This window comes from Pipistrellus hanaki, assembly GCF_964339955.1.
Source record: "Pipistrellus hanaki genome assembly, chromosome: 19".
Classification (NCBI taxonomy): Eukaryota; Metazoa; Chordata; class Mammalia; order Chiroptera; family Vespertilionidae; genus Pipistrellus; species Pipistrellus hanaki.
This window is the reverse complement of record NC_140521.1, coordinates 8,874,818-8,902,708: the sequence shown is the minus strand read 5'-3', so window position 1 is coordinate 8,902,708 and position 27,891 is coordinate 8,874,818. Positions and strand designations below refer to the sequence as shown.

Here is a 27,891-nt window from a genome sequence, read left to right as displayed (position 1 = left end):
CCTCACTTCCTTTCTCCTCCACTGGACAGAGTGCCAGTCCCAGCTGTGAGACTTTTGGAAAGGCCACCGCTTGAGTCTGGGCCTCGGTTACGTTACTATTTCCATCAGTGGGAATTTCCCTGGGTATCTCGATTTGGGAAGCAGCCTGGAAGGAGAAAAACGGGTCTCGGCTCCTTTAAGAGGCTCGCGGGCACGCGCCCGGGCCTTTTGTTTGGGCGGCGGAAGCGCGCGCGTCAGCGTCAAACGCCGGCGCATGCGCACCGAGGGCGGCCTGGTCGGCGGCGGCGGCGGCGGCGGCGGCGGCGGCGGTGGCTCAGGAGCCCGGCGGCGGCGGCGACGGCGGCGCGAGCGCCCGGCCCGGCCCGCCCTTCGCCTCGCGGCTTCGACTTCCCTCGACTGGGCGCGCCCCGGACACGCCTCAGCCCTCCCGATCCCTCGCATCGCGGCCTTGGCCGCCCGCCCCCGCCGCCGCAATGATGATGATGGCGCTAAGCAAGACCTTCGGGCAGAAGCCCGTCAAGTTCCAGCTCGAGGACGACGGCGAGTTCTACATGATCGGCTCCGAGGTACCGAGCCGCGCGCCCTCCTTCCGGGCCCTCGCCCGCGGGAGTCTCCGGGCGGGTCTGCGCGCTGGGGACGCGCGTCTCCATTCATCGCGGCGGGAGGGCGCGCTCGCGCGCGCGAGGGGGCGGGACCGGGAGGGCGGGATCGACTAGGCCCCGCCCCTGGCACACCTGAGATTCTGGGTTTTCTTACCCACCCTTTTAAAAAAAAATTATTTAAAATTTTTTTTTTTATTGATTATAGTATCACATAATTGTCCTCACACTCCCATTCCCATCCCAAACCCCTCCCTACATATGCCCTCACCCCCCTGTTGTCCATGGCCACTGGCTGGGCCCATAGGCATGCACACAAGTCCTTTGGTTGATCTCTTCCCCTTTTCTTGGTTGGTAGTCGGGGAACGCACCTTGCTGTCAGGGCTAGGGCTGCCCGATCAACCACTGGTTTCGCGCTAAGTTGGTGCAACACCAGGCAAACGGAAAAGACACTGGGTGTCTTGGTTAGACTCTTGGAGGGAGATGTTGGAAAGAAATCTCACATGCACCCCTCCCCCATGGGTCTATCTGGGATCCCGAAATGGCAGGTTGTAGAGGGGAGGCTTAGTGAGGGCTCATTCACTGTGTTGGTTGCTTTGAGGTGGGAGGGAGGTGTTTTGACCTTTGTTTACCAGTTTACGGCGGAGGAAATATTGTAGGTTGGGAGGACGATGCTTGCTTTTGGCTGGATAAGGCCGGTCCTCCCCCCCAACCCACCCCACCCCACCCAGTCCCTGAGCTAGGTCTATCAGTAGCTCAGAAGCAATCGATGCTTTGCATATCTTGAACTGGTTGAATTATTATTATTTCTGGGGAAAGAGCCTAAAGACTTGTTTTTATTCAGTCTGCAGGCCAACGCTCTATCCACTGAGCCAAACTAGTTAGGGCTAAAGATTTTTTTTTAATCATCACTTCAGAATATGTTTCTATTGATTTTAGAGAGAGAGGAAGGGAGAGAGAAAGAGAGAAACGTCGATGTGAAAGATGGATCAGTTGCTTCCGGTATGTTCTGGACCAGGGATTGAATCCAAAACCTGGATATGTGCCCTGACTCGGGATCGAACCCCCAACCTTTTGGTGTACTGGATTTTGCTCCAGTCAACTGAGCCACTTGGCCAGGGCAATGCTAAAGATCTTTAATTCTTACTAGAAGTGATAGCACTTTGTTGAATCAGCTGCACCACTGACTTAAGGAAAACCCTACAACTGGTCCTAGGTGGTAGTTTGTACTAAATATATTGTTTTTCCAGATTACCTCAAACTAGCCTTTTTTTTGTCTAAAGGAAGTCCCCTGATAGTGTATATTTAAAAAAAAAAAAAAAAAAAGAAACAGTCATGGCTATGCAATCCCAATGTGCATATCCCAAGCAGTAGAGCCTCTCTCGAGTAACAAGGTAACAAGGTAAGTGCTGATCTCGGAGAGCTAAAGAGCAAAGCCGTTACAAAATGCCCAGGGTTACTACCGCGTGTAGCAGATGTTAGTATCGGACGCCAAAATTGCATTCCACTCCCGTTTTTGCAATTTTTGTTGCTTTTCTTTACACTTGAACATGAATTAAGCCTCATGATGGTCACACTCAGGCTTTCAGGACAGACACCCTCTGATTCCTGGCTTATCTTAGTTGTATTGAATTATGACACCAATGTTGTCAGCATCAGAACATAGTGTTATCATTTCCCACCCATTTTTAGAAGACAAAAAGGGCAGGATGCGATACATTTTTCACATTCTCACATAAATGCTGCTCTTCCAAGATAGCTGTGCTGGGGAAATTGAGCCAGTGAGTGCAGGATACAAAAGGCAGTTGAGGAGTTTCCGTATGTGATAATAGGCAGCTTGTTTAAAGAAACCTTTACCTGGTTTCATAGCAGGAAACCATGACCCTTTATATGGGCAGGAAAAGCAGTCAGTTCGGCCTTGACCCTGAGAGGGTGGAACTGTTGAAAAGCAAGCTTTCATTTATTGGGTGGAGCAAATTGAGAAGAAGTTTGCAGCCAGGTGGGAAGAACGTCAGGTCCCAGCTCTGCTCTGCCTCTGTCACGTTTCTCTTATTCTTTTTTTTTTTTTTTTTTTTTTAAATATATTTTATTGATTTTTTACAGAGAGGAAGAGAGAGGGATAGTGAGTTAGAAACATCGATGAGAGAGAATCACCAATCAGCTGCTTCTTGCACACCCCCTACTAGGGATGTGCCCCCAACCAAGGTACCTGTCCTTGACGGGAATCGAACCTGGGACCTTTCAGTCTATCCACTGAGCCAAACCGGTTTTGGCTCTGTGTCACATTTCTCGTGTACAATTAGTTGCTTAGACTAGATGGCCTCGTGAGATCTTTACGTAATACATTTTAGTTTCTAGAAAGTTAACGGCAATCTTCTCTTTGAGCCCTGTTGCGTGAGAACATTGTCCTGAGACTGAGTCCGTAGACACCCAGAGGGAAGAAGGGAGAGGCAGTTTGCTTTCTGGGGCCTGACTGGACAATTGCTGGACCTTTGAGGTCTGGGAAAGGTTCAAGATCAGGATGCTGCTCTTTGATATTCTGTAGCTCCTGTGACAGCATTGGGTGGGTGGCCCCCAGACCCCTCTCCCGCGGGAGACAGGCACCATATTCAGAGAGCTGGGCTGGCCATACCACGTCTGTGAAGCGGCCTGGGAACAGCATCTGCAGGTGTAGTGAGTGCGCCACTGTCCTGCCATCTGCCAGCAGCTGTCCACCAGGTTAGAGTCACAGACCTGAAAGGACACTAGGAAAATCCCAGGTCTTTGTTTTCATCTTACATTTGGAAAACCAGGCCCAGAGGGGTAGTTATCATCAAAGTGTTTTCAGAACCTGATGGAAACTATGTTTACTCTTGAATGGTAACAATACTCAAGCCAAGTAACACACAGGGGTCTGTGCCTACTGTGTGGCAGGTGAGGACCTGTGGTTACCTACTCTCCCGCTGTTCAACAGCTCTGGTTGTCAGTCATAGAAATCTTTGACTCATGAAAAACGGAGAAACATTTTTGTTTTTGTTTTTTTACCAGTATATCAACTTTATTTATTTATTTATTTATTTATTTAAATATATTTTATTGATTTTTAACAGAGAGGAAGAGAGAGGGATAGAGAGTTAGAAACATCGATGAGAGAGAATCATCAATCAGCTGCCTCTTGCACACCCCCTACTGGGGATGTACCTGCAACCAGGGTACATGCCCTTGACTGGAATCGAACCTGGGACCTTTCAGTCCCCAGGCCGATGCTCTATTCATTGAGCAAAACCGGTTTCGGCCAGAGAAACAGTTTTATTTAATAAATGTACTGTGATGGGTAGGTAAGTGGGAAAATAGCAGATGTGGTCCTTTGTGGGGTAAATTTGACAGATAAGTAAATTGTCCCAGACAGGGAATGTGACTCCTGGTCCGGTGGAGCCAGCACCTGGCACTCACTCCCCCGGCCGCCTCTGGCCATGTGATTGAAGTGATCATTTTGGAAAAGTCAGTGAGACATTGGGGTTTCTTTATAAAAACTTTGGGCCTAGATTTTTTTCCCCTTTATCGAGGAAGTCATACTTTGAGCATTTGGCACAAGCAGTCTGAAGCTATTGTTTGGGAAAGCAATGATTTATATAGCACGCTGGTGATTGCCGATAAGTGCTTTTTAAACTCTTCGGAAAATTCCTTTGGTATCCCTGGTTTGAGTTTTGTTACTAAACAAAGCAACAGGGGTCATGGGGGAAATTATCCTGCATCTGACTAAAATTAAGAGACCTTTTTGGTGTTTATTGCATCGTAAAAATATCAAAGTCTTATTTTAAAGATAAAAGAGAGTCACGGAGGCCTTACATTCCTGGAAAGTGCCAGAGCGCCCGAGTCCAAAATCAAATCATTGCAAGCTTCTCCGCGAGCTCTGGGGCTCCTTGGTGAGCACTGGGGGCCTGCCTCGCGAGCTTTGGTCCTGTCGTCAGCATGCAGATGTTATTGGCCCCAGATGTGGGCCAGATGTGCACTGCTGTTGAACCCTTGATGTCAGCAGGATCCGTTTTTACTGCTGCCGAAAGCCTGGTGCCTGATGGCCAACCCAGGGCCTGTTTGTCCATCACTTGATGCGGCGGAGCCTCCGCGCCAGGACCCTGCCCTCCGCGTGGAGACCTGACCCTCATAACGAGCCTTCTTGCTTTACCCATAGGTGGGAAACTACCTCCGTATGTTCCGAGGTTCTCTGTACAAGAGATACCCCTCACTCTGGAGGCGACTAGCCACTGTGGAAGAGAGGAAGAAAATAGTTGCATCGTCACATGGTAAAAAAACAAAACCTAACACTAAGGGTGCGTCTTCACGAGGGTTTGTAAACCTGTTTCAAAGCCACTCGCTTCTGTCATGAAGATAAAACGTTTTCACTCCAGAGTGTCTTCACTGCAGCCCTGACCTTAGCGTGGCAAGGAGCATCCTAGGGGCGGGGCCCGCGTGCAGCTCAGGCGAGGGCGTGGCGGCCCTTCACCAGGTATTCTAAACGGGACCAGAGGGTGTACGAGGGGGGTCGGGCCGGGACAGTAGCGGGTGCTGTGAAGACATGTTGGTCTCAAAACGTTTTAGGAATGCTGTGATGCTCTGCCATCTGCCGTGGCGTACCGCCACAGTCATGCTTCATGCAGCCCGAGCGGCGGGTGGCGACCCCGGCTCCCACTCCCCTCTGGGGCTTTCACCGCTTCGCTTCCTAGAGCACTTCCATCCCGTAGCGTTTCATCTTCATCCGGCAGCCAGCGTGCTGAGCTCATGTGCATGTCCCTGCTTGTTGTGCCTGCGGTGTGCCTGGGGCTGGCGAGGTGAGCAGCCCGGCTCCAGTGACGGGAGAGGCACTGGCGAGCTTCGGCCGCGGCAGCTCTGTGCAGGGCGAGAGGATGCTCTTCGATCTCCCAGGAGAGGCTCACGGTCCCTTTGGGTTTGGACACAGCACAGTGTTCGGCAGATGGTGAACGTGCTTCCCACTTGTAGAGAGCTGCGTGTGCGTGTGCGTGTGCGTGTGCGTGTGTGTGTAAGTGTATGTGAGAGAGAGAGAGCGAGAGCATGCTTTGCAGTCTGTCCTGTTGGTGTGTTTCTAGGTGCTGCTGTGGACTTGTCCATTGCGGACAAAATAGTGGTTCTTTTAATGCAGGAGCCGGAGCTTTTGTTAATCTGCTGCTTTAACATCTCCACTCACTTTAAAAAGCCTCCTTTTTGTCCCCCCTCCGCCCCCAGTGGAGTGGCAGGCACTAACGCAGCGAATCCCCGCTTGGCTTTGCCCTCCGCAAATCTCAGAGGAAGCCTCGGTGACTCCTCTGCCTTGTGCTTCCTGCCCCTTAACTGCTTTGTTTCTCCCCAGGAGAAGCCAGGCTGGACCGCAGACAGGTAGCGGCTCTTGACCCAGGTTCCCTTGGAGAGCTCTGAGCCGAGTTGCCTAGACTCTGTCCCGCTTCCCAGACAGCATTGCCTGGCCCAGGGCCAGAGTTCTGTTCGTGTGCAGCAGCTCTCTCCAACCCTCTGGGCTCTTGTTTTAAAAGAAAAGTCCTTTTCATCTTCCATTCCATCTCTCCACTCTGCTTCGTGTTGTGCCTGCGGTGGTGTCAGACCTCTTCCCACTGGTGTTATCCTCTGGAGCCTCCTTCTCTCCTGAGCCCCTGCTGGCTGTGCTGCTGCACCTGCCGCCACTTTTCCTCTGCCCGGAGCCCGTGCTCCTGGCCCTGACATGTCCACAGACACCCTCAGTGTCTATCCACCGGGACCTCCCAGCCAGGCGCTCAGCCCAGACCGCCCTGTTGGAAGAGGCCGCAGTCAGCAGTAGTAAGGGTGACACCTGCTTTTCTCACCTCCTGCATGTGAGGACCTTGATGTGCTGCACCTACTGGCTACTGCTGGTCGCTGCCCCGCCGGCGGGGTGACCGCAGCCGTGTCTCTGGTTACAGATCATGGATACACGACCCTGGCCACCAGCGTGACTCTGTTGAAAGCCTCAGAGGTGGAAGAGATTCTGGACGGCAATGACGAGAAGTACAAGGCCGTGTCCATCAGCACGGAGCCCCCCACCTACCTCAGGTAACAAACCCCTGGCCAGGCGTGCTCATGTGACACCTGCGAGGACTATTCTTATACTCCAGAACTAGTTGGTGTTAAGTCAAACCATAATACTTTTTTATAAAAAATATATATTTTTATTGATTTCAGAGAGGAAGCGAGAGAGAGAGAGCGATAGAAACATCAATGATGAGAGAGAATCATTGATTGGCTGCCTCCTGCATATCCCACACTGGGGATGGAGCCCACAATCCGGGCATGTGCCCAAACCAGGAATTAAACTGTGACCTCCTGGTTCACGCTCAACCACTGAGCCATGCCAGCCAGGTACTGAAATACTTTTCTACACTTTACCCACTGTGCTTATAAATCACCCTGGCCGGGTTTTTAAGTTTCTTCTTTGTCTTTGGAATTTCTAAAAAACCTAAGCCGAGTCTTGTATTGTGGAGAGAGGCCAAGAATGCTTTAAAAGTGGGACTCATCTGTCAGAAAAATTAGTGACCTAGACAAAGTCACAAAACAAACAAACAATAGATTTGAATGTATAAATTTAGAACAGTTAAAAGAGTGTTTATGGTAACATTTTAACAGGAAAGTAATCGGAAACTTGTTACGTTGTAGAAAGACTCTCTTCATTCAGATTTATAAGGAAACTTGAATACCCCAATAGATAGATAGGTAAAGGGTGGTCCACACTGGAAATACAAAGAATAAATAAACACGGAATGATGTTTGTCCTCATGTGCAATTTAAAAAATTCAAAGTAAGAAAATAAAATCGCACCCTGGTCACTGTGGCTCAGTTGGTTGGGTGTTGGCTCATGCACCAGGAGGTTGCTGCTTCAAAATTCTGGTCAGGGCACATGCCTGGGTTTTGGGCTCAATGCCCTGTGAGGCTGTCAATCGATGTTGTGCTCTTGCATTGATGTTTCCCACCCTTCCTCTCTCTAAATTTAAATTAAAAAAAAAAAAAAATATATATATATATATATATATATATATATATATATATATATATATATAGTTGTTGTTAATCCTCACTGAGGCTATTTTTCCATTGATTTTTAGAGAGAGCGGAAGGGCGGGGGGGAGATAGAAAGAAACATTGATGTGAGAGAGACACATCGGTTGGTTGATTTCGAATTTGCCCGCATCAGGACTAGGGATTGAGTCTGCAACCAAGGTACATGCCCTTGACTGGAATCGAACCCGGGACCCTTCAGTCCTCAGGCTAATGCTCTTATCCACTGAGCCAAACCAGATAGGGCTCAGCATGACCTTTTTGTAAAGCATTGCGACATCAAACTTTTTTGTGTGTGTGTCTGACCTGTTAATTTCACCCCTGGGAATTTGTCCCAGAAAAATAATTTAAAAGAACACCACTACCAACAAAAACCATATAGACACAGAGATACCCTTGGGAGCGATAATGGGAAATATGGAACCACTAGAGTATCCAGCCTGAGGGAGAGGCTGAGTGAGTGAAGATGCTCACTGGAATGAACTACGATGTAACTGTATATTGTAATTAAGTAGACTGCAGCAACCAAAGACGGGGTTTACATGCCTGAGCCCCGCAGATGCCTGCCCTGTGCTTGCAGTTCTCAAATAAACCTGCATTCATATGCACCAAACCCCAGAAGCACTAAGGGAGTTGGAGAGTGTTATTTTTTTAAAAAATATATATATATTTTATTGATTTTTTACAGAGAGGAAGAGAGAGGGATAGAGAGTTAGAAACATCGATGAGAGAGAATCATCGATCAGCTGCCCCTTGCACACCCCCAACTGGGGATGTGCCCGCAACCAAGGTACATACCCCCAACCGGAATCGAACCCGGGACTTTTCAGTCTGCAGGCCGACGCTCTATCCACTGAGCCAAACCAGTTTCGGTGAGAGTGTTATTTTATTTGTTTTTTAAAAATATATTTTTATTGATGTTAAGAAGGGAGAGAGAGAGAGAAAAAAAAAACCATCAATGATGAGAATCATTGATTGGCTGCCTCCCGTCACTCCCCACACTGGGGATCAAGCCCGCAACCCAGGCATGTGCCCTGATCCGGAATCTAACCCTGACCTCCTGGTTCATAGGTTGATGCTTAACCACTGGGCAACACTGGCAGGACTGGATTGTTTTGTGTGATACGGTTTTCTTTTCCAATTTGCTCTCAACTTTCCTACTGGATTCTTTATATAATCCTCCCTCCCCACTGCCCCTGGAAAATGGTGGCACACATCCAACCCAGCTAGCGTTATGGATGTGTGCTCTACAGATTTCTCCCCCACCCTCCCGCCCCCCTCGGGGATGTGGTAAAACATAAGGATGGCTAGACTTTCCCAGGGAAGTGGCAGAAGGAAATTGAGTACACATGGATGGGACTTTCAAGTCTGCACACATCAGCTGGGAAACTTTTATGAGGCGATAAACACTTTCTTAATGATCGTGTCATTTGAGGAGCAGCTGAGGGAGGAAGAACTGGGGGGCGGGGGAGGAGGTGAAGTTTTGAAGGAGGCTGCTTTGCGCTTTGTCAGGCTTTGTGCTCAAGAAGCACCTTCTCACTGTCTAGTCAGCCCCACAGGAGGACTGGCGAGCCCCCCCCTCCCCCCCCACCTCACCAAGCAGGCAGGCAGCGGCCGGCTGGCCCCCCTCAGGCAGACCTCCAGGCGGTGGAAGGAGCTTGAATTACATGACTCAGAGCCTCGGAGTCTGTGCAGGGCTGTGGATGCATGCTCTCTGTGTCTGTGACATGACTTGGCAGAGCAGCCCCGACTGGAAATGAGTGAGATTGCTGCTGAGTCGGGGCAGGCTTTGACTCTAGGAGGCTCAGAAAAGAGGGGTGCTAGACCCGAGGCTCCCCAGTACAGGCCCGTGGCACCAGCATTGCCCATGGACGATAAGAATTTGTGTTCCCAGGCCCTCTCCAGAGACGGGGATTGTTTGATCTGGGGGGGATTCAGGAATCTATCAATATTACTGACATTTTTGTGCTCTGAGTGAGTCTGGGTGGCCAGCGGGCCCAGGCGGGCTGTGGTGGGGATGCCAGTCTTGTTGCCCCAGCTCTAAGCCCCGCCCACATTAGTTCCGTGTTTCCCATTTTCCAGGACGTTTCTTTCATATAAGGTGAAGGCTGGTCATTAGATCTACGGGAGGCTTGGTGGAGTCCTGGCCCAGGTGCCGTGACTCCCTCTCTGGCCCTGCCCTCCATCAGGGATGTTCCTGGACCTCAGCATCTGAGTGTGAGTGGTCCCAGTGTCAGAAGATAAAAGAGTTAAAGGGCCCGGGCCCAGGCAGGTCACGGCCACCAGCTCTGCCCTCCACGCCCCATGAGGAAGGGAAGGACTGCCAGCTGTGTCTCTGGCCCTCCCGAGAGGGCACTGGCAAAGCAGCAGGAAATGCAGCGGGTGCCGTATTCTCTGCGTCGTAGCCGATGGTGAAGAAGATGGTGCAGGTGCCCACGGGGGGAATTACACCCAGGCACTGCCCTCACCTTGCTCGTCATCTCATTGGGGAAGGTGCCCCGAGGATGGTAGAGGGGCTCAGAGCACAGTGGGAACGCCAGCATGCAGACTTCTGTAGACATGGGCTACTCACGTTATTCTGAGTGTCTGCTGCTCTGGAAGCCCGGAGGCCAGCAGGGTTGCCTCGGCCATCTCAGGCCGCCCTGCATGTTTAAATAATAGTCCGATCATGTCTCTTCCTGCTGCAAACCCTGGGGCTCCCAGCCGTCTGCCGAATACAGCCAGTCTCACACAGAACTCCTCAGCCCCTGAATTGGGACCCTGTCTGGGTCTCATGTTTTCAGGCCCGCAACCTGCTGCCTGTTCCCTGCTGCTGTCTGCTCCTCTTGGAACGCTTTCTCCCCTCCAGTCACCCCACCCCAGTGAACCCTTAGTGTTCAAGGCTCTACTCCTCGGGGAAGCCGCCTCCTTACAGTGCTTCCGTGGAGCCATGCCCAGCACATAGCAATAACATGCTAGATTATGGTTCGTGCCCCGGGCCGGGCGCTGCTCTGCCATGCTGGGGCCCCTTTGCACCCTTCTCCTAGCTTTGTTACCTCCAAGCAGGTGCTGGTGGGAGCTTAGGGAACAGACACCCGCAGAGTCTGGGTGCACAGAAGCTCCCACTGGGGCCCGGAGCCCAGCAGGGGTGCAGAGGGCGTCTGCTGACCTCGACTTGCTACCTGGTGGTGGCACTGGGCTCAGAGACTGAGTGGGAGGTTTCCCATGTCTTTCCAGAGAACAGAAAGCCAAGAGGAACAGTCAGTGGGTGCCCACCCTGCCCAACAGCTCCCACCACCTGGATGCTGTCCCGTGCTCCACGACCATCAACCGGAACCGCATGGGCCGGGACAAGAAGAGGACCTTCCCCCTCTGGTGAGCGCGCTCCACCGAGTCCGCCTTAGTGCCCGAGTGTATTTTCATCCCCCCCCCCCCCCCCGAAAAACACTCTTACTTTGGTTCCCCAAAATGCCACGCTGCCTTCTCCATGAAACTGTTTGCCCTCAGCTTGCAGGGTGCTAGTCTCTAGCTTGCTCCAGCCCCCCAACTGGGCCTGTTTTCGTCTCACCAGTCTCATATCTTCCCAAGGACCTTGAGTAGAATTCCCGGGGCCGTAGTTCTTAGACCTTTTCTCATGGTTTCACAGGCCGTTCACGTGACTCCTGCTGTGTTCGTTCCCTGTGACTGCTGCAACAAATCGCAACAAACTGAATTAATGCAACACAGATTTATTCTCTCATAGTTTTTGGAGGCCAGGAGTTTAATTGAGCCAGAATCAAGGTGTTGGCTGGGTTGCAATCCTGGGGCCTCTGGGAGAGAATCTGCTTCTGTCTCTTCCAGCTTCTGGCAGCTGCTGGCATTCCTCGGCTTTAGCCACAGTGCCAGTCTCTGCTTCCGTGGTCCCATGGCCTTCTGGGTGTGTGTGAAATCTCTCCCTGTCCATCTCTTATAAGAACACTCCTGCTATAATGTAGGCCTCTAAGATAATTAATCTCCTCTCAAGATCCTTCACTTAATCACTATGCAAAGCACACACACACCCCTTTTGCCATATAAGGTAATGGTCAAGGTTCCAAGGATTAGCACATAGCTATCTTTTGAGGGTTATTTTTCAAGCATTATCCCCACATTCACCTCTACGGCCCAGCCTCATTCACTGCTCGCCAGTATCTTTTCGTCTCCTTCTCTCCTCCTTCACTCCCTCCTTTTCCATCCTTCCCATTTCTGTTTGAACGTCACTTTCTCAGGGCTGCCTTCCACCCTTCGAATGGCCACTCCTCCCCGTCCCTCTTCTGTGTTTCCCAGAGCATTTATGTCAGGCGCATGGTCTGCTCTTGTTTGTTTGTGGTCCTGCCCCAAGCTCTGAGAGCAGCTCTCAGCCCTGTGTATTCTCCCTTCCAAGTACTAACCAGGCCCGACCCTGCTTAGCTTCCGAGATCAGACGAGATCGGGCGTGTTCAGGGTGGTATGGCCGTAGACCAGCCCTGTGTATTCTGCAGATGCCTTTGCCTTCCCGTGTCCTCCAGCATCCCACATCTCTTTCCTCTGTCTTCTTAAAACCCAGACGTGACCATGCAAAGCCCTCGCTCAGTCCTCCTGGAACTCCCTTAGGGAGAGGCTGGATTCCGCAGCCGAACTGTTGGCACCTTGACCCCGTAGTTCCGGTGCCTCAAAAGCTGCTCCCCCACCTAACCTCCAGCCCCCCTTCCATGTTCTGGCTGCTGCTGCCCAGCACCTCCTTGCTTCTCCTTGCTCCTTGGCCTTTGCTCAGCTGTTTCCTCTTTTGGAAATACCTGTCCTTTCCCACAGCTTTCTGTAAAGGTCCTGCCTGCTTCGGGGCTTACATCTCCTTCTTTCAGAGGATGCCTAGGTCCTGGGCCCGGCCCAGGCCAGCAGCTTTCCCTCTTTCCCGTGTTCATGAAGTGTGGAGCTCGGCCCCTGTGGCGCATGACCCCTCTGCCCTGGTCTCTTCTGACTCAGCCCTCAGTTGACAAGGGTGTGTGTGAGATGTCCTGGTCCCCCTGGGCCAGGTTCGCAGTGATCCATGGTGTAGAGAGGGAGCCCTGGGGGACGCACAGCGCCCCTTGCTGACTTTGCTGCCATTTGCTTCCAGCTTTGATGACCACGACCCAGCCGTGATCCACGAGAACGCGTCCCAGCCCGAGGTGCTAGTCCCCATCCGGCTGGACATGGAGATTGACGGGCAGAAGCTCAGGGATGCCTTTACCTGGAACATGAATGGTACATGGGGCTCCGAGTAGCCAGACAAGCCCCCGTACAAACACCCCCTTTCATGCCTGATGCCTTTTGGGCGTGTTATGGATTCTGAACCCAACAATCAAAGCATGTGGCTTTTAGGAGGTGTGGACTTTAGGTTCAAATCCTCTTTCTACCACAGTTTATTTACTTTTATTTATTTCAGAGAAGAAGGGAGAGGGGGAAGATATAGAAACATCGCTGATGAGAGAGAATCATCAATCGGCTGCCTCCTGCACGCCCCCTACTAGGGATTGAGCCTGCAACCCAAGCATATACTCTGACCAGGAATCCAACTGTGACCTACTGGTTCATAGATCGATGCTCAACCACTGAACCACTGGTTGGGCAAAAGGTTGATTTTTTTAAATGCTATTGACAATGTACTCATAGATTACTTAGCCTGAGCACTTTAGGTTTCTGCTGCAATCTTCAAAATAAACTACATTTGCTTGTTTTTTGAGTTATTGAGCTCCAGGTTTGTCCTGATGGTGCTGTTAGGACACTTGGTCTCCAGCACTTCTCCTGGGCTCGTGAGGAAATAGTGGGGTTGAATATCTGTTAAGCAGAGCTGGTTCTTGATAATGGAATCATGCTATTTGCTCATGAGGGAATTCATTCTTGGCTTTTTTTTGTCTATGGATCATCCCAGAGTTTTGTATGATCACTAAGGTTTGGGATATGAGAATAAAGGAGGATGGCGAGAAAAGGATTTGATTGCACAGTACCTTGCTATAGCCTGGCCAGTCACAGATAGTCCCTGTGAGCTCATGCCTGGCACAGTTACGTTTCCAGGATCCACACACACCTCTGTGCTTGTCAACTTGTTGAGTGTATATGCTACCCATAGAGTTAGGAAGGGGGAAGGTCTGTAAAAACCATAAGCGGCCTAATACTATCTCTCAGGGATATTTCTACTGGTGAGGAAGAGGTGGATGGACGAGCATCTGCTCCATCCTCCAGTGGGAACTGGCCTCACAGTGCCTTCTCCAGAAGAAACCTGTGTTCTGCCGAAACAGGTTTGGCTCAGTGGTAGAGCATTGGTCTGCGGACTGAAAGGTCCCGGGTTCGATTCCGGTCAAGGGCATGTACGTTGGTTGCGGGCACATCCCCGGTGGGGGGTGTGCAGGAGGCGGCTGGTCGATGTTTCTCTCTCATCGACGTTTCTGGCTCTCTATCTCTCTCCCTTCCTCTCTGTAAAAAATCAATAAAAATATAAAATTAAAATTAAAAAAAGAAAAGAAACCTGTGTCCGTTTGCCAGGGATGCCATAAAGTCCCACACCGGGGGCTTAAACAACAGAAATGTATGTTCTCCCAGATCTGGAAGCTACAAGTTGAAGATCAAGGTGTTGGCAGCATTGGTTTTCTCTGAGGCCTCGCCTTGGTGTGTAGATAGCTGTCTTCTCTTCACGGGGGGCTGCCCTGCTTGCTGGGTCAAGAGGAGGGAGAGTGTGGACATGACACATAGCTCCGAAGTGCCTTTGCTTCCCCTCTTCCCAGACATCTCCTTGGTTAGAACTGATTGAGTGTGGAGTGGCGTAGGGGTGCCTGGGAGCGGGAGAACCTGGTATGGGGGATACTTGGGGCCTTGACCACCCTGGGGTGTGAAGGAGGTAGTGTATGTGGAAAGATGGACAGAAACGAGTGTTCATCCTCTGCTTCCTTTCCCTGACATATCAGGTGGGCCACCCGTCCTCGTCTTTATCCTTACCTTCATCCGAGATTTGGCAGAGGAGGAAGGATGGGGGAGGTCAGGGCTGAGAAGGCTGAGATTAGGCCCCGCAATTTGTTGACAACCTCTGCCCTCATACCTGATTACAGAGAAGCTGATGACTCCGGAGATGTTCTCCGAGATCCTCTGTGATGATCTAGATTTGAATCCATTGACGTTTGTGCCAGCTATCGCCTCTGCCATCAGACAGCAGATTGAGTCCTACCCCACAGACAGCATCCTGGAGGACCAGTCAGACCAGCGTGTTATCATCAAGGTAGGCAGTTCCTCTCCGTGTGCGGGGCCCTTCCTTACCCTGTGTGTGGAGGGGCCTGGGGCACTGATGGTGCATGGAGCCGTCAGTGAAGCCTGTGGGACGGCGCTCCTGGAAAGCTGTCTGAGACAGCACGTGGCTCTGCTTACTCCTCCAGGAAGGGTGGGCCTGGCTTCTCTGAGTCCGGTGTCACATTCCAGGCGTGTTCAGAGGAGACGAAGCCAGCTGATGGGCAGAGGGCGGAAGCCCACAGATGAGCACACGGCCTTACTCTTCCCAGAGGCTGGTTGGATCGAGCACACCCCCTTCTAGCTCAGTAACCCACCACAGTCCTGGGGTAGATGCTGCCTCATCCGCTGTGTTACAGGTGAAGGGGACACATAGCCCTGGCCGGTTTGGCTGAGTGGATAGAGCATTGGCCTGCGGATTGAAGGGTCCCAGGTTCAATTCTAGTCAAGGGCACATGCCTGGGTGGCAGGCTCAATCCCTAGTAGGGAGCATGCAGGAAGCAGCTGGTCAATGATTCTCTCTCATCATTGATGTTTCTATCTGTCTCTCTCCCTTCCTCTCTGAAATCAATAAAAATATATTTAAAAAAAAAAAAAAAGAAGAAGAAGAAGTGGGCACATGGAAAGGTTGGGCCACCTGCCCCAAACTGCCCCGTTGAGAAGTGATAGACCTGGGATTTGGGGCCAGGCCTGCCTGCTACAAAGCTTGCTTGGTGTGAAGTGGGATCTCATTGTGGTTTTGATTTGCATTTCCCTGTTGCTTAGTGATGCTGAATATTTTTTTCATGTGCTTATTGGCCATTTGTATATCTTCTTTAGAAAAATGTCTATTCAAGACCTTTGCCCAACTTTTAATCAGGTTTGTTCTTTAGTTGTGTTTTACAAGTTCTCTATACCTTCTACATATCAATCCCTTATCAGATATGTGATTTGCAAGTATTTACTCACATTCTGTGAGTTACCTTTTTATTTTTTTGATGAAGTCCAGTTTTTCTATTTTTCTCATTTGTTGCCTGTTTCATCTATTTTTTTCTAAGAGTTTTATCATTTTAGTTCTTACATTTATGTCATTCATCAATTTTGGGTTAACTTTTGTGTGAGGTGTAAGGCAAGCATGTCAAACTCACGGCCCATGGGTCGCATGTAGCCCATAACAAATATTTTTGCAGCCCAGCCAATATAACGGTTGTGAGAAATGTTTTAATAAAAATTTCATAACTTAGCCGGCACTGGTTTGGCTCAGTGGATAGAGCGTCGGCCTGCGGACTGAAAGGTCCCAGGTTTGTTTCCGGTCAAGGTTGTACCTTGGTTGTGGGCACATCCCCAGTAGGGGGTATGCAAGAGGCAGCTGGTTGATGATTCTCTCTCATCGATGTTTCTAACTCTCTATCCCTCTCTCTTCCTCTCTCTGAAAAATCAATAAAATATATTTTAAAAATATATAAATTAAAAAATTTTCATAACTTAATCTTTACAATATCCTGTTATACATAATCCTATGTAATAAAAGCATAGTATGCAAATTGTCCCTTCAACTGAGGGTTTGCCCAGAAGTTCAGCCAGAGAGCGAGGCCAACCTGGGGAAGGGAGGGAGTACCTGGCCAGCAGCCGGCAGCCGCTAGGGACCTTACCAGTGCGTGGATTTTGTGCACTGAGCCTCTAGTTATTAATAACGGACTACAACGTTTGCTAATGACTGATTCCTGTAATCGTGTGCATTCTTTCCCTTATGCACCTTACGCGCAGGCACACCTTTTCTCTCCAGTAATACTAGCAGCGAATATTTTAGCAGCTGATTGCCACATCATTAGTCTTGTACTGACTTGTCTGGTGTGCGCAACAGGAAATATTTTGCTTTCGGAGAACAAGAAAAATAGGTTTACTTGCGTTACACTTATTACTTTGTGTACTTATTCGGTGTCTGGTAAGTTATTGTTTAAGAAAAAGTTAATTTTTGCCGAAGCCGGTTTGGCTCAGTGGTAGAGCGTCGGTCTGCGGACTGAAGGGTCCCAGGTTCGATTCCGGTCAAGGGCATGTGCCTTGGTTGCGGGCACATCCCCGGTAGGGGGTGTGCAAGAGGCAGCTGGTTGATGTTTCTCTCTCATCGACTTCTAGCTCTCTATCTCTCTCCCTTCCTCTCTGTAAAAAATCAATAAAATATATATTTAAAAAAAAAAAAAAGAAAGAAAAAGTTAATTTTTATTAAAGTACCTATTATTTTACATTAATGATGACTCATTTAATTCAGCCCTTTGTATTCAGCATATTTCTATTGATAAACCTATGTTTCTATGAAAATTGAAGCTTTTGTTTTTTTGTGGCCCACATAAATTTAAACCTTGTTTATTTGACCCATGTTAGCCTTTGAGTTTGACATGCTTGGTGTAAGGTTAGGGTCCAGCTTCATTCTTTTGCATGTGGATATCCTGTTTTTCCAGCACTGTTTGTTGAAGACTGTTTTTTTTCTCCCATTCAATGGTTCTTGGTGCTCTCGTGGAAAATCATTTGACCATGTATGCAAGGGTTTATTTTTGGGTTCTCTATTCTATTGGCTTACATGTCTGTCTCTGTGTCAGCATCACACTGTTTTGATTACTGTAGCTTTACAATCAGCAAGTGTGAGTCTTTGTTGTTCTTTTTCAAGATTGTTTTGGCTGTTCAGGGCTTAGATTTTATATGAATTTTAGGATGGATTTTTTTCTACGTCTCCAAAAATAAATTGTTGTGATGTCTTTTATTTATGATTTGTTTAATTGCTTTCAGCATTGTTTTGTAGTTTTCATTGTATAAGTCTTTTATCTCCTTGATTAAGTTAATTCCTAAGTATTTTGTTCTTTTCAGTGCTATTTTAAATGGATTTGTTTTCTCAATTTTCTTTCCAGATGGTTCTTTGTTAGTGTATAGAAATGTAGCTGATTTTTGTGTTTTGACTTTATATTCTGCTAGTTTGCTGAATTTACGTTTTAGCTCTAACTTTTTAAATGTAATCTAGGGTTTTTTACATATGAGATTATAACATCTGCGAGCAGAGACAGCTCCTTCCTTTACAGTTTGGGTGCTTTTTAAAAAAAAACACACATTTTTATTGATTTCAGAGAGGAAGGAAGAGCTAGAAAGAGCTAGAAACATCCATGATGAGAGAGAATCATTGATAGGCTGCCTCCTGCAAGTCCCCCACGGGATTGAGCCCACAATCCAGGCATGTGCCCTTGACTGGAATCAAACCTGGGACCTTTCAGTTCGCAGGTCAACACTATCCACTGAACAAAACCAGCTAGGGCCTTGGGTGCCTTTTATTTCTTTTTCTTGCCTACTTGCTCTGTCTAGAAATTGTAAGAGCAGGCATCTTGTCTAGTTCCTGGTCTTAGAGGAAAAGCTTTTAGTCCAGGGGTCCTCAAACTTTCTAAAGTGGGGGCCAGATCACGGTCCCTCAGAGAGCTGAAGGGCCGGACTATATGAACTATTAATTCCTACTGTAACACCTCGGCTGCGCTCACTGCCCAAAAAACCTGGCGGGCCGGATCAGACTCCTCTGCGGGCCGCATGTGGCCCGAGGGCTGTAGTTTGAAGACCCCTGTTAGTCTTTCACTGTTGAATACATATTCACTGTGGGTTTTCCATGTATGGATTTTATTATGTTAAAGTAGTTTCCTTCTGCCCTAGCCAGTTTTGCTTAGTAATTAGAGCATTAGCCCAAGGATTGAAGGGCCCTAGGTTGGATTCTGGTCAAGGGCACATACTTTGGTTGAAGGCTCAACCCCTGGCCCCAGCTGGCAACCAATTGGCGTGTGCAGGAGGCAACCAATTGATGTGTCCTCTCCCATCGATGTCCTTCTCTCTGTCACTACCCCTCTCCTCTACTCTCTCTGAGAAACAATGGAAAAACTATCCTCTGGTGAGGATCAACAACAACAAAGTGGTTTCCTTTTATTTCTAGTTTCTTGAGTGTTTTTGTCCTGAAAGGGTGTGGAATTTTGCCAAAGGTTTTTTCTGTATCCAATGAGATGATCATGTGGTTTTATTCTTCATTGGTCAGTTTTCATATTGACCCATCTTGTACTGCAGGAATAAATCCCATGTGGTGGTGGTATGTAATCCTTCTAATATGCGGCTGGATTCAGTTGGCTAGGATTTTGTGGAGGGTTATTGCATCAGTGCTCATAAGGATGATTGCTCTATAGTTTTCCTTTCTTGCAGGGTCTGGGTTTGGCATTAGGGCAATGAGTTATAAAGCGTTGCCTGTTCTTCACTTTTTCTTGGCAGAAATTTGAGGAGGATTGATGGTAGTTTTTGTTGTTGTTGTTGTTTGTTTTTTAAGCAAAAGTGTGGAAAATTTTATTACAAGAAGATTCAGACTCCTGCATGGGGAGGGGCCCAATAATGGATTTCCATTGAAGCCTGTGGTCCAGGGGTTTATACTGGCTAAGCCTGCTCTGTATCTACCCATGTTGCCTTCTGATTGATTCTCTCAATTGTTCTTGCCAGGCAACAGGCCTAAACTTTCCCTGTTGCTGTGCATCAGGTCACCTCATTGTTGCAGTCCTTCCCTAGTTTCACATGCCTCCCGCTCTGAGTCTAAAACATTCTGTTATTTCAGCTCGGTTGGCTCCTGTGGCTAGGCTGCTCCAAGTGCCATGTCTGCCCCTGCCTGTGTTCCACCTGTCTTTGTTTCCCACTGGCTGATGGAAGTTCTTATTTAAGAATTCACCAGTGAAGCCATTAGGTCCAGGGCTTTTCTGTGTCAGGGTTTTGATTACTGATTAAGTTTCTTAGCTAGTTAATTACTTTGGAGAGAATTTGTTGTTCTTAGCCTGCTTCAGTTTCACATTATGGCCGACTACCAGAAAAAGGGCACAGTTGGGAAAAGGGGGATGTCATGGGACAGTGGTCGGCAAACTCATTCGTCAGCAGAGCCAAATATCAACATTACAACGATTGAAATTTCCTTTAGGAGCCAAATTTTTTAAACTTAAACTTCTTCTAACACCACTTCTTCAAAATAGACTTGCCCAGGCCGTGGTGCTTTGTGGAAGAGCCACACTCAAGGGGCCAAAGAGCCGCATGTGGCTCACGAGCCGCAGTTTGCCGACCACGGTCATGAGCGAGAATCGGGGGAGTGTTGGGTACAGTAGAAGGAGCCTCTCCCGTGTTCCTGTGTGTAGCCTGTTACCTCTGGAGCATGTCCCGAGGACCCTGCTCCGTGCTGCATCTTTGTCCTATAACTTTAGTGAGGACATGACCTTATGGAGTTAGCCACATCCAACCACATGGCTCCAAGTGGCCAAGGTCAGCCAAGAGGCCCCAGGGTCCTCATGAGTGTGACCAGCTGGCTTCCCTGGTATATTTCTCAGAATTGGGTGCTTTCTTGCTGTTGTCCTGATGGGGCTTGTGGGCAGCCGTACGGAAAGTGGTCAGACAGTTCAAACTCCGCTTGGGCTGCCACCTGCTCCCTGACTGGAGGCTTTCTTGGTGACTGGACAGTTGTCAGCTGTGGGAGCCCTTCAGGTGCTCCACCCCACTATGATCCCTACCCACGGGCTGCCATCTGGTGGGCTACTGGGAGTCTGTCCCAGATTGGGTTCCTGCCTGGCTTGGCGGTGTGAGGGCTTGTCTGCTCCGGGGTCAGACACCGTCGGCGCAGAGCGAGCTGTCCCCTTTCTCGCAGTGCCTCTGTTGGGCGGGTTCTGGCAGTTCTAACTTGGGTTCTTGGGTTCTGGCCGCAGCTGAACATCCATGTGGGGAACATCTCCCTGGTGGACCAGTTTGAGTGGGACATGTCCGAGAAGGAGAACTCGCCCGAGAAGTTCGCCCTGAAGCTGTGCTCGGAACTGGGCCTGGGCGGGGAGTTTGTCACCACCATCGCCTACAGCATTCGAGGACAGCTGAGCTGGCATCAGAAGACCTACGCCTTCAGGTAGGATGGCGATGAGTCTCTCTGTCATTCCTCTGCAAACCTGTTTTTGGGAAAAGACTTCTCTCCCTGTGCACGGTGATGACGGGGATTTTCCGAGCTTCGCGGTACGGCCTGGCGTTGGACAGCCTTCCTCCTTCTGCCACCTCTTATGTCCCCAACCCCTGCCCATCATGGAGGGGGATCTAAGGAGATGGGGTATCTCCCCCTTTGTGCTCTACCCACCCCGCACTGCCCTGGACCGCACTCCGGGCCAGCAGCCCCTCTGCGGCCCTCATACCCCTCCGTCCTCCTCTCTGCACTCTTGCCCTCACTGCCTCTGTCAGGGTTGCACCCCAGAATTCTTCATCTGATGGACTCGCCTTCTGTCTCAAACACGGGCTCCTCCACACTCCCTCCTGGCTCACAGAGCCAGGGACCTTCCGCTGCTGCTTTTACCGTTGCATCTGCCATCGTGCAGTCAGCGCCAGCTGGTGAGCACCCACGCTGGCCAGACCCCGCACTGGTGCCATGGAAAGTAAAGAGCCAACTTCGGGCTGCCTGCGAAGGTGGCAGTGTAAAGAGGACATTCCAGTCCAGTGTCCTGCATGCTAGGGTGGGGGTGGACAGACATGGCTTCCTGCTGGTTTGGGCCCTGAAGTGAGGATCAGACCTGGCAGGAGGTAGGACCTGGGAGTGTTAACTAAGCAGTGATGCTTGCTGCCTCAGGACTGCGCCGTCAGCCAGCCCCGTCCCTTGAGCTCCTTTCACATTTGGATGGTGTGTGGGTGGGGGACGCGGTGCCTAAGTATCCCTGCATCAAAACAGGATGTTAGAATTTATTCTGCTCATGAAACTGTCATCATCCACATGTGGTGGTCATTACTCGGAGGCTGAGCTTAAACGCTGCATGAGGAGCAAGTATGAAGGTCTTTCTGCAAAGACATAACAGTTAATGGGGCTCGTGAGTATGTTTGTGTGTCAGCTGGTTCTCCCAGAATTCCCAAGAGACGGCTTTCTTATGGCTTCCCGTAAATCTGAGCAAGAGCGAAGGAATGATCGTACACCACAGGACCTGAGGTTCCAGGCCTGGAGACTCTGAGCCCTGTGGGGGTCTGTGCTCCCAGCATCCCGGCTGACAAGGCACATCCGTCACCTCCCGTGACCCTCAGCAGCCCTGCCAGCCAGGTGGTCCCGGCCCAGGAGGAGAGGGAGGTGGCGTCTGCCCACCTCCCCCTCTTCCGGTGGGAGGCCTGCCCGAGGTGTGTCAGTCCCGTCTCTTCACTCTTCTCGGGAACCAAGGCCACTGGGTCTAAGACCAGTTTGGCCCGGCCTTGCTTCAAAGAGCCGACCCTGAGGTCCTGGGAGGCAGTGACATTTTGCAGGTCTTAGGAGTGACATCAACACCGAGGACCTCATTCCCCACATGCTAACTGAGTCAGAACACACGTTCCGACTGGCAGGTGCAGGGGCGGGCGTGTCACGCTCCCAGCGCAGGACCCTGAGGGTGTCGACACATGTTGCGCCATCCTCCTGCTCTGACCTCCAGGTGAACCGAGCTGTCCACCCAAAGCCCTTGAGCCTCAGGGTGTCAGCAGAGTGCCAAGCAGCTCCAGAGCAGGTGTCCCTCAGGAGCCCATGGTGGTGGCAGGTCAGGACTGACAGACAGATCCCTCCCTGCTCTCAGCAGCCAGTTAACTGATCCCGTCACAGACCTCCGTCCCACCTCAGTCTCTGGTGCTTAGGATGCAGGTTCCACATCCTCGGGATTGAAGGCAGGGCCACCCCACTGGGGACCAGGGGGGCACATTCCTCTGCAGCAGCCTGGGCAGCCAAGCTGGAGGGAGGGGTGTGTCCTGGTGTGTTTGTCCAGCTCACCAGCCTGTGAGCTCTTCATCTTGGGCCCAGCCTATTGGTTAGTGTGCAGGGAGCTCAACCACAGGAAGAGGTGCCTTTGGCCAGGGCTGGCTTGTCACAGGCTTCATCGCTCGGGACAGAACTGCAAGGAGCCCGGAGAGTCCTGGCCTCCTGCCAGGGCCTGGCTATGGTGCCCTTCTCGGTGATGGCATTGAGTCGTGTCCATGGGAGACCAGGGGCAAGATGCCCACAGTCGGGAACCAGGGCAGAACAGGCTGCTTCCCTTCAGCAAGTGGGATGGGCTGACCTGATGTGGGTGAATGTGGGGGGGCGGGGGGGACGTGGGGCACGGTGTGTGGGAGGTGGATTGGGGCTCCTAAGCTCCTAGAGGACAGAGCTAACCTAGGTTGTCATAGATGTTGGAAGCCAGCAGCATGGGGACGAAGATATGTGAGTAACAGGAAGGGGACAGGGCTGAACAGCGTGTGAGGGTGTCAGACATTCACCGAGAATGTAAGGAGAGTTGCATCCAGCAGAGTTAACTGGCACCGCCAGGCCAGCCCTGTGCCCCAGGCTGGACACCGAAGTAAGGTGTCCTATCCGAGGAGACTTGTGTGCGTGGTCAGGAGGCACCAGAGGCCGCACGCCCAGGGAGGGAGGCGGGGGTGGGGGGTGGGGGTGGTGTAGAACTAGGGTGAGGTGCTGGCAAGAGGAAGTCAGGACAGGTCAATAGGTGGGACCTGGCAGCTAGGCCTGATGGGAAACAGATAGTTACTAGAGCAGCATCAGGGTTGGAGACTCCAGAGTCACTTGCGATTGGTTGACTATGAGCCACTGGGGTTACTCCTAGAGCTCTGCTCACCTGCCCTGGCAGCGGAATTGCTGGGTCATGTGACCATGTTCGCATTCTGAGGATCTGTCGGACTGCTTTCCAAAGTACCGGCACCATTTTCCTTTCCCACCAGCAGTGTGAGGATCATAGCTTCTCTACATCTTCACCAACATTTATCTGACTTTAAAAAAAATGTTTCTATTGACTTTACTGATTTGAGAGAGAGAGGAAGGAAGAGGGAGAGAGAGAGATCAATCAGTTGCCTCCTGCACGCCCCCTACTGGGGACTGAGCCACAACCTGGGCATATGCCCTGATTGGGAATCCATCTGGCAACCTCTTCGTGCATGGGAGAACTCTCAGCCAGCGGAGCCACACCGGCCAAGGTTATCTGAATTGATTATTCTAACCGTCCTGTTGGTGGGAGTGAGGAGATTTTGATTTGCATTGCCCTAATGACTGGTGATCTTGAGCACCTTTTCATACAATTGGCAATTGTGTATCTTCCTTGGGAAAATGGCTATTCCAGTCATTTGTTTCCTTTCCAGTTGGTTTTTGTTGTTTTTGTAATTGAGCTTTAAGAGTTCTTTATGTAGCCTACATACAAGTCCCTTATCAGATACATGATTTACAAATATTTTCTCCCATTTTGTAGCTTTTCTTTTCACTTGTATTATTGTGCTCTTAAGTACACAAGTTTTACATTTTGTTATCTATTTTTCCTTTTGTTGTGCTTTTAGTGTCACATGTAAGAAACCATTGCTTAACCCAGTAGTCAGCAGACTCATTAGTCAACAGAGCCAAATATCAACAGTACAACGATTGAAATTTCTTTTGAGAGCCAAATTTTTTTAAACTTCTAACGCCACTTCTTCAAAATAGACTCACCCAGGCCGTGGTGTTTCGTGGAAGAGCCACACTCAAGGGGCCAAAGAGCCGCATGTGGCTCGAGAGCCACAGTTTGCCAACCACTGGCTTAACCTAAGGTCTTGTTGTCTGGCACCATTTGTTGGGAAGCCTGCTTTTTCCTCATTGAGTGGCGTGGCGCCCTTGTCAAAAGTCAGTTGATCTTGAAGAGGAGGGTAACATCAAGTTCTGTGTCCTCCTCCCCCTCGCAGTTAGTGGCTGCGGGCAGGCCGTTTCCCTCTGTCTCCTTTACCCAGGGGGCGTAGAAATGCTTCTCAGCTGGTCTGTTGTGTCACGTGAGGTCATAAAAGTGCGACCACATTGAAAATTAACCTCAAGATCCTGGTCCCTCTGGGGCCTCAAACATGACCTTGCCCGCCTGCTCTGGGTCCCCACCTGGACCCCGTGGGCGTTAGGGCCCATGAGTCATAGTTCCCTTAGAGGGGTGGGAGGCAGGGTGGGTCTGTGGCTGTGTCCTCCCCCAAAGCGGAGTCAGGCCTGCTGGCTCCCGGCCCTTTCTTGTTTTGAGCAGTTCTTATTTTAGAACAACCACTGGCGTGGAATCTTCCCAAGCCCAGGGGGTAAACAAAGGGACTCCAGGACCGCCGCACCAGCTCTTGTTTAAATTAAGAGGAAAGCATGTTTTCCTCCCTCCGTGTGGGCTTGGCGCCTTTCATGTCTGCCCCCTGACAAAGGCAGTCAGTTGGTAGCCCACGAGGTGAGGAGTGATCTTGGGTCTGTGACTGGGGGTTCCTGCTTTGTCCAACGGCCAGCTCAGGCTGCACGGCAGCTGTCAGGAGTGATGAGGAGAGACGGGCCCCAGGGTACCAAGGGGTGGGGCTGGCGCTGCTGTCACTGGCCTCAGAGTCAGCAGCAGGAGCTCAGGCTTCTGGGCCTGACTCAAGAGGTGAGCCCCACTTCCGCAGGGAGCCAGGGCCAGCTCTGGGCTGTGGTGCCGGCCTCAGCCTGCACCGAGCTGTGTCATTTGTGCACCTGGTGTCCAAGACCCCAGGCAGGAGAGCAGCGGGGGGGGGGGAAGAGGGGGGTCGACCCCAGGCTGCCCCCTCGTGAGGCTGAGGGCTCTGCAGTCAGGCCTTGGTGGACACACCCCTCTAGCCAACCAGTCACATGACCTTGGGCACAGGCTTCAGCTGTGTGAGAAGGCCCTGGGCCCTTAGGAAGCTCCCTCGGGATGTATGCTGGCTGCTTTAACAAGCAAAATCCTCTGAAACCCCTCCGATGTCTTTCCTATTTTCCAGATGAAGTATCAAAACCGTGGCCGCCCTCAGGGCCTATCCTGTTTTATCCCATCCCTGCCCACCAGGCACTCCCTGGGCCTCCCTGCCCTGTTCCTGAGCTGGTGGTGCCCCGCAGGCTCCGGGCTTTGATGAGAGGCTCCTGGCAGCTGGGAGGCGGCACGCAGCCGCTCCTGGCAGTTGTGGCCTCCATACCTCCTCAGGCTCCTGTCCCACAACCCCCTCCCCTGGTGCTCCTGTGCCTCCCGCCTCCCCTCCTCTCCCCACCCCGTGTCTTCAGAGCCTTTGCCTAGGCCACATGTGTCAAACACAAGGCCCGCGGGCCAAATCCAGCCCGCCAGGCCTTGCAATGTGGCCCGCACCGCGCTGTCATCACTGCACTCCGCTGTCAGCTTATGACATTGTCAGTTTATGACTGTTCAGTAAACCATTCGGCCCGCGATTTAGGTTGGATTTTAGATTTTGGCCCCTTCTCTGATTGAGTTCGACACCCCTAGCCTAGGCTGATATCCCCCACCCCACCCCCACCCCATGTCCACGTGGAAAAGGATAAAAGGACGCACAGGTGATATAGTTTGGGGCCTAGCTCTCTGCCCTCAGCCAGTAGTCCAGCCTCTGGAGTTGATTTCACCTGTGAAGTGAGCTGAGCGCCAAGCGGATGGAACCTTCAGGAGCAGGCTGACACCCGCAGTGAGGGGTGTCCGGACTCTTGGGTAGCCCCCTGCTTTTTCTCTCCTTTCACCCTCCATCTGTCTTCCCGGTTGGTGGCCCTGGCTCTGGGCACTGCGCAGTGCCAGCAGCCCGCCCTCTCCCCGCCCGGTGACGGCAGCTGGCCTGCCGCACAGTTCTGTCCAGGGAACCTCCTCCACAGCGAACGCCCCTCTTCAGTCTCCCAGACCGAGACACCGAGGCGGCGGCCGAGAGCTTTGAAGAGAAGCCCAGGTCGTGGGGCAGCTGCTGTGGCCAGGGGAGGGTCCTGGCATCCCTGCCTGGAGGCGCGGGCGGCGGGAGCTTCCCGCTGCCGTCAGGAGAGCTGCTTTAGGAGCTGAGCGTGGAGATGGGCCCGCTGGGGGGGGGGGCAGGAAAGGCCCAGCCTTACCACTGTGCCCTGGCCCAGCGCTCCCTCTTGGTGGGCAAGAGGTAGACAGTCGTGCTGAAACCGGTGTGGCTCAGTGGATAGAGCGTCGGCCTGCGGACTGAAGGGTCCCAGGTTCAATTCCCGTCGAGGGCGTGTACCTTGGTTGCGGGCACATCCCCAGTGGGTGATGTGGGAGAGGCAGCTGATCGATGATTCTCTTTCATCGATGTTTCTAGCTCTCTGTCCCTCTCTCTTCCTCTCTGTAAAAAATCAATTAAAAAAAAAAGTAGACAGTCATTTGGGGGCCTTTCCAGCTGCTCTGTGAACTAGCACTTCTCTCTCCCCTCCCCTTCCCAGTGAGAACCCCCTGCCCACGGTGGAGATTGCTATCCGGAACACGGGGGACGCTGACCAGTGGTGCCCGCTGCTGGAGACCCTGACGGATGCCGAGATGGAGAAGAAGATCCGGGACCAGGACAGGAACACAAGGTGCTCTCCCCGGCCCCCAGAACCCCGCAGTGGCTCTGCCCCAGGCCCCACCTTCCCGCAGGCACAGACCATCACTCCCCCTGACCGTTTCCTTCTGGGGGCGCCTGTGTGCCCCTAGGGTGTAGGAGCAAAAGCAAGAGATTGGGCCTGACCACAGCCCAGACCCAGGTTTCCGGACCCCTGAGGGGGTGGGCAGGGACTGAGCAGGCAGGCGACAGGACAGTGTCAGGGCCAAAGTCAAGGCCACAGGAGGGGAGGGACTCGGAAACCCACCCACCATGTCCTGTCTCTGTTTCCACTCCCCGGCTGCCCTAGAGCCCTGGGGATGGCAGGGGCCCAAGGCTGGGAGCTGGCCCCGGGTCACCACCCTTTCCTCCCTGCAGGCGGATGAGGCGTCTCGCCAACACTGCCCCAGCCTGGTAACCAGCCCATCAGTGCTCGGCTCCCACACAGCGTTCAGAAGACCGACCTGCCTCTCCATCTTCTGGCAGAGGGAGGCGGGGGCAGCCGGGCCATCCTGAGGAGCATGGGCCGGCGGGAGGCCTCCAGGCAGCCCTCCCCCGCACACTTCCCATTGCTGAGCCCAGTCCCCACCCGTCTCCATCAGGAAGAGGCTTCCTTTTGGGTTGTTTTGTTTTTGCATAGGCGCCCCAGGAAGGGCTAGCAACACTTTTTAAATAAAAGGCAACCGGTGGTGTTCCA

General features: G+C 51.5%; 1 protein-coding gene across 2 annotated transcripts; it reads left to right on the top strand.

The window, feature by feature from the left end:
- Positions 1-259: 259 nt before the first annotated feature.
- SMARCB1 (SWI/SNF related BAF chromatin remodeling complex subunit B1) lies at positions 260-27,891 on the top strand. Of its 2 annotated transcripts, none has more exons than XM_084867800.1 (9): positions 260-566; positions 4,771-4,882; positions 6,524-6,653; positions 10,869-11,006; positions 12,745-12,872; positions 14,711-14,877; positions 20,606-20,796; positions 27,058-27,189; positions 27,573-27,891. In XM_084867800.1, exons 1-9 carry the CDS (start codon positions 474-476, stop codon positions 27,610-27,612), a joined length of 1,131 nt encoding a protein of 376 aa, XP_084723926.1. In that variant the 5' UTR covers positions 260-473; the 3' UTR covers positions 27,613-27,891. The 2 variants fall into 2 exon arrangements, with proteins under 2 accessions (XP_084723926.1, XP_084723925.1); XM_084867799.1 differs by having other exon boundaries at positions 266-566; positions 4,771-4,909.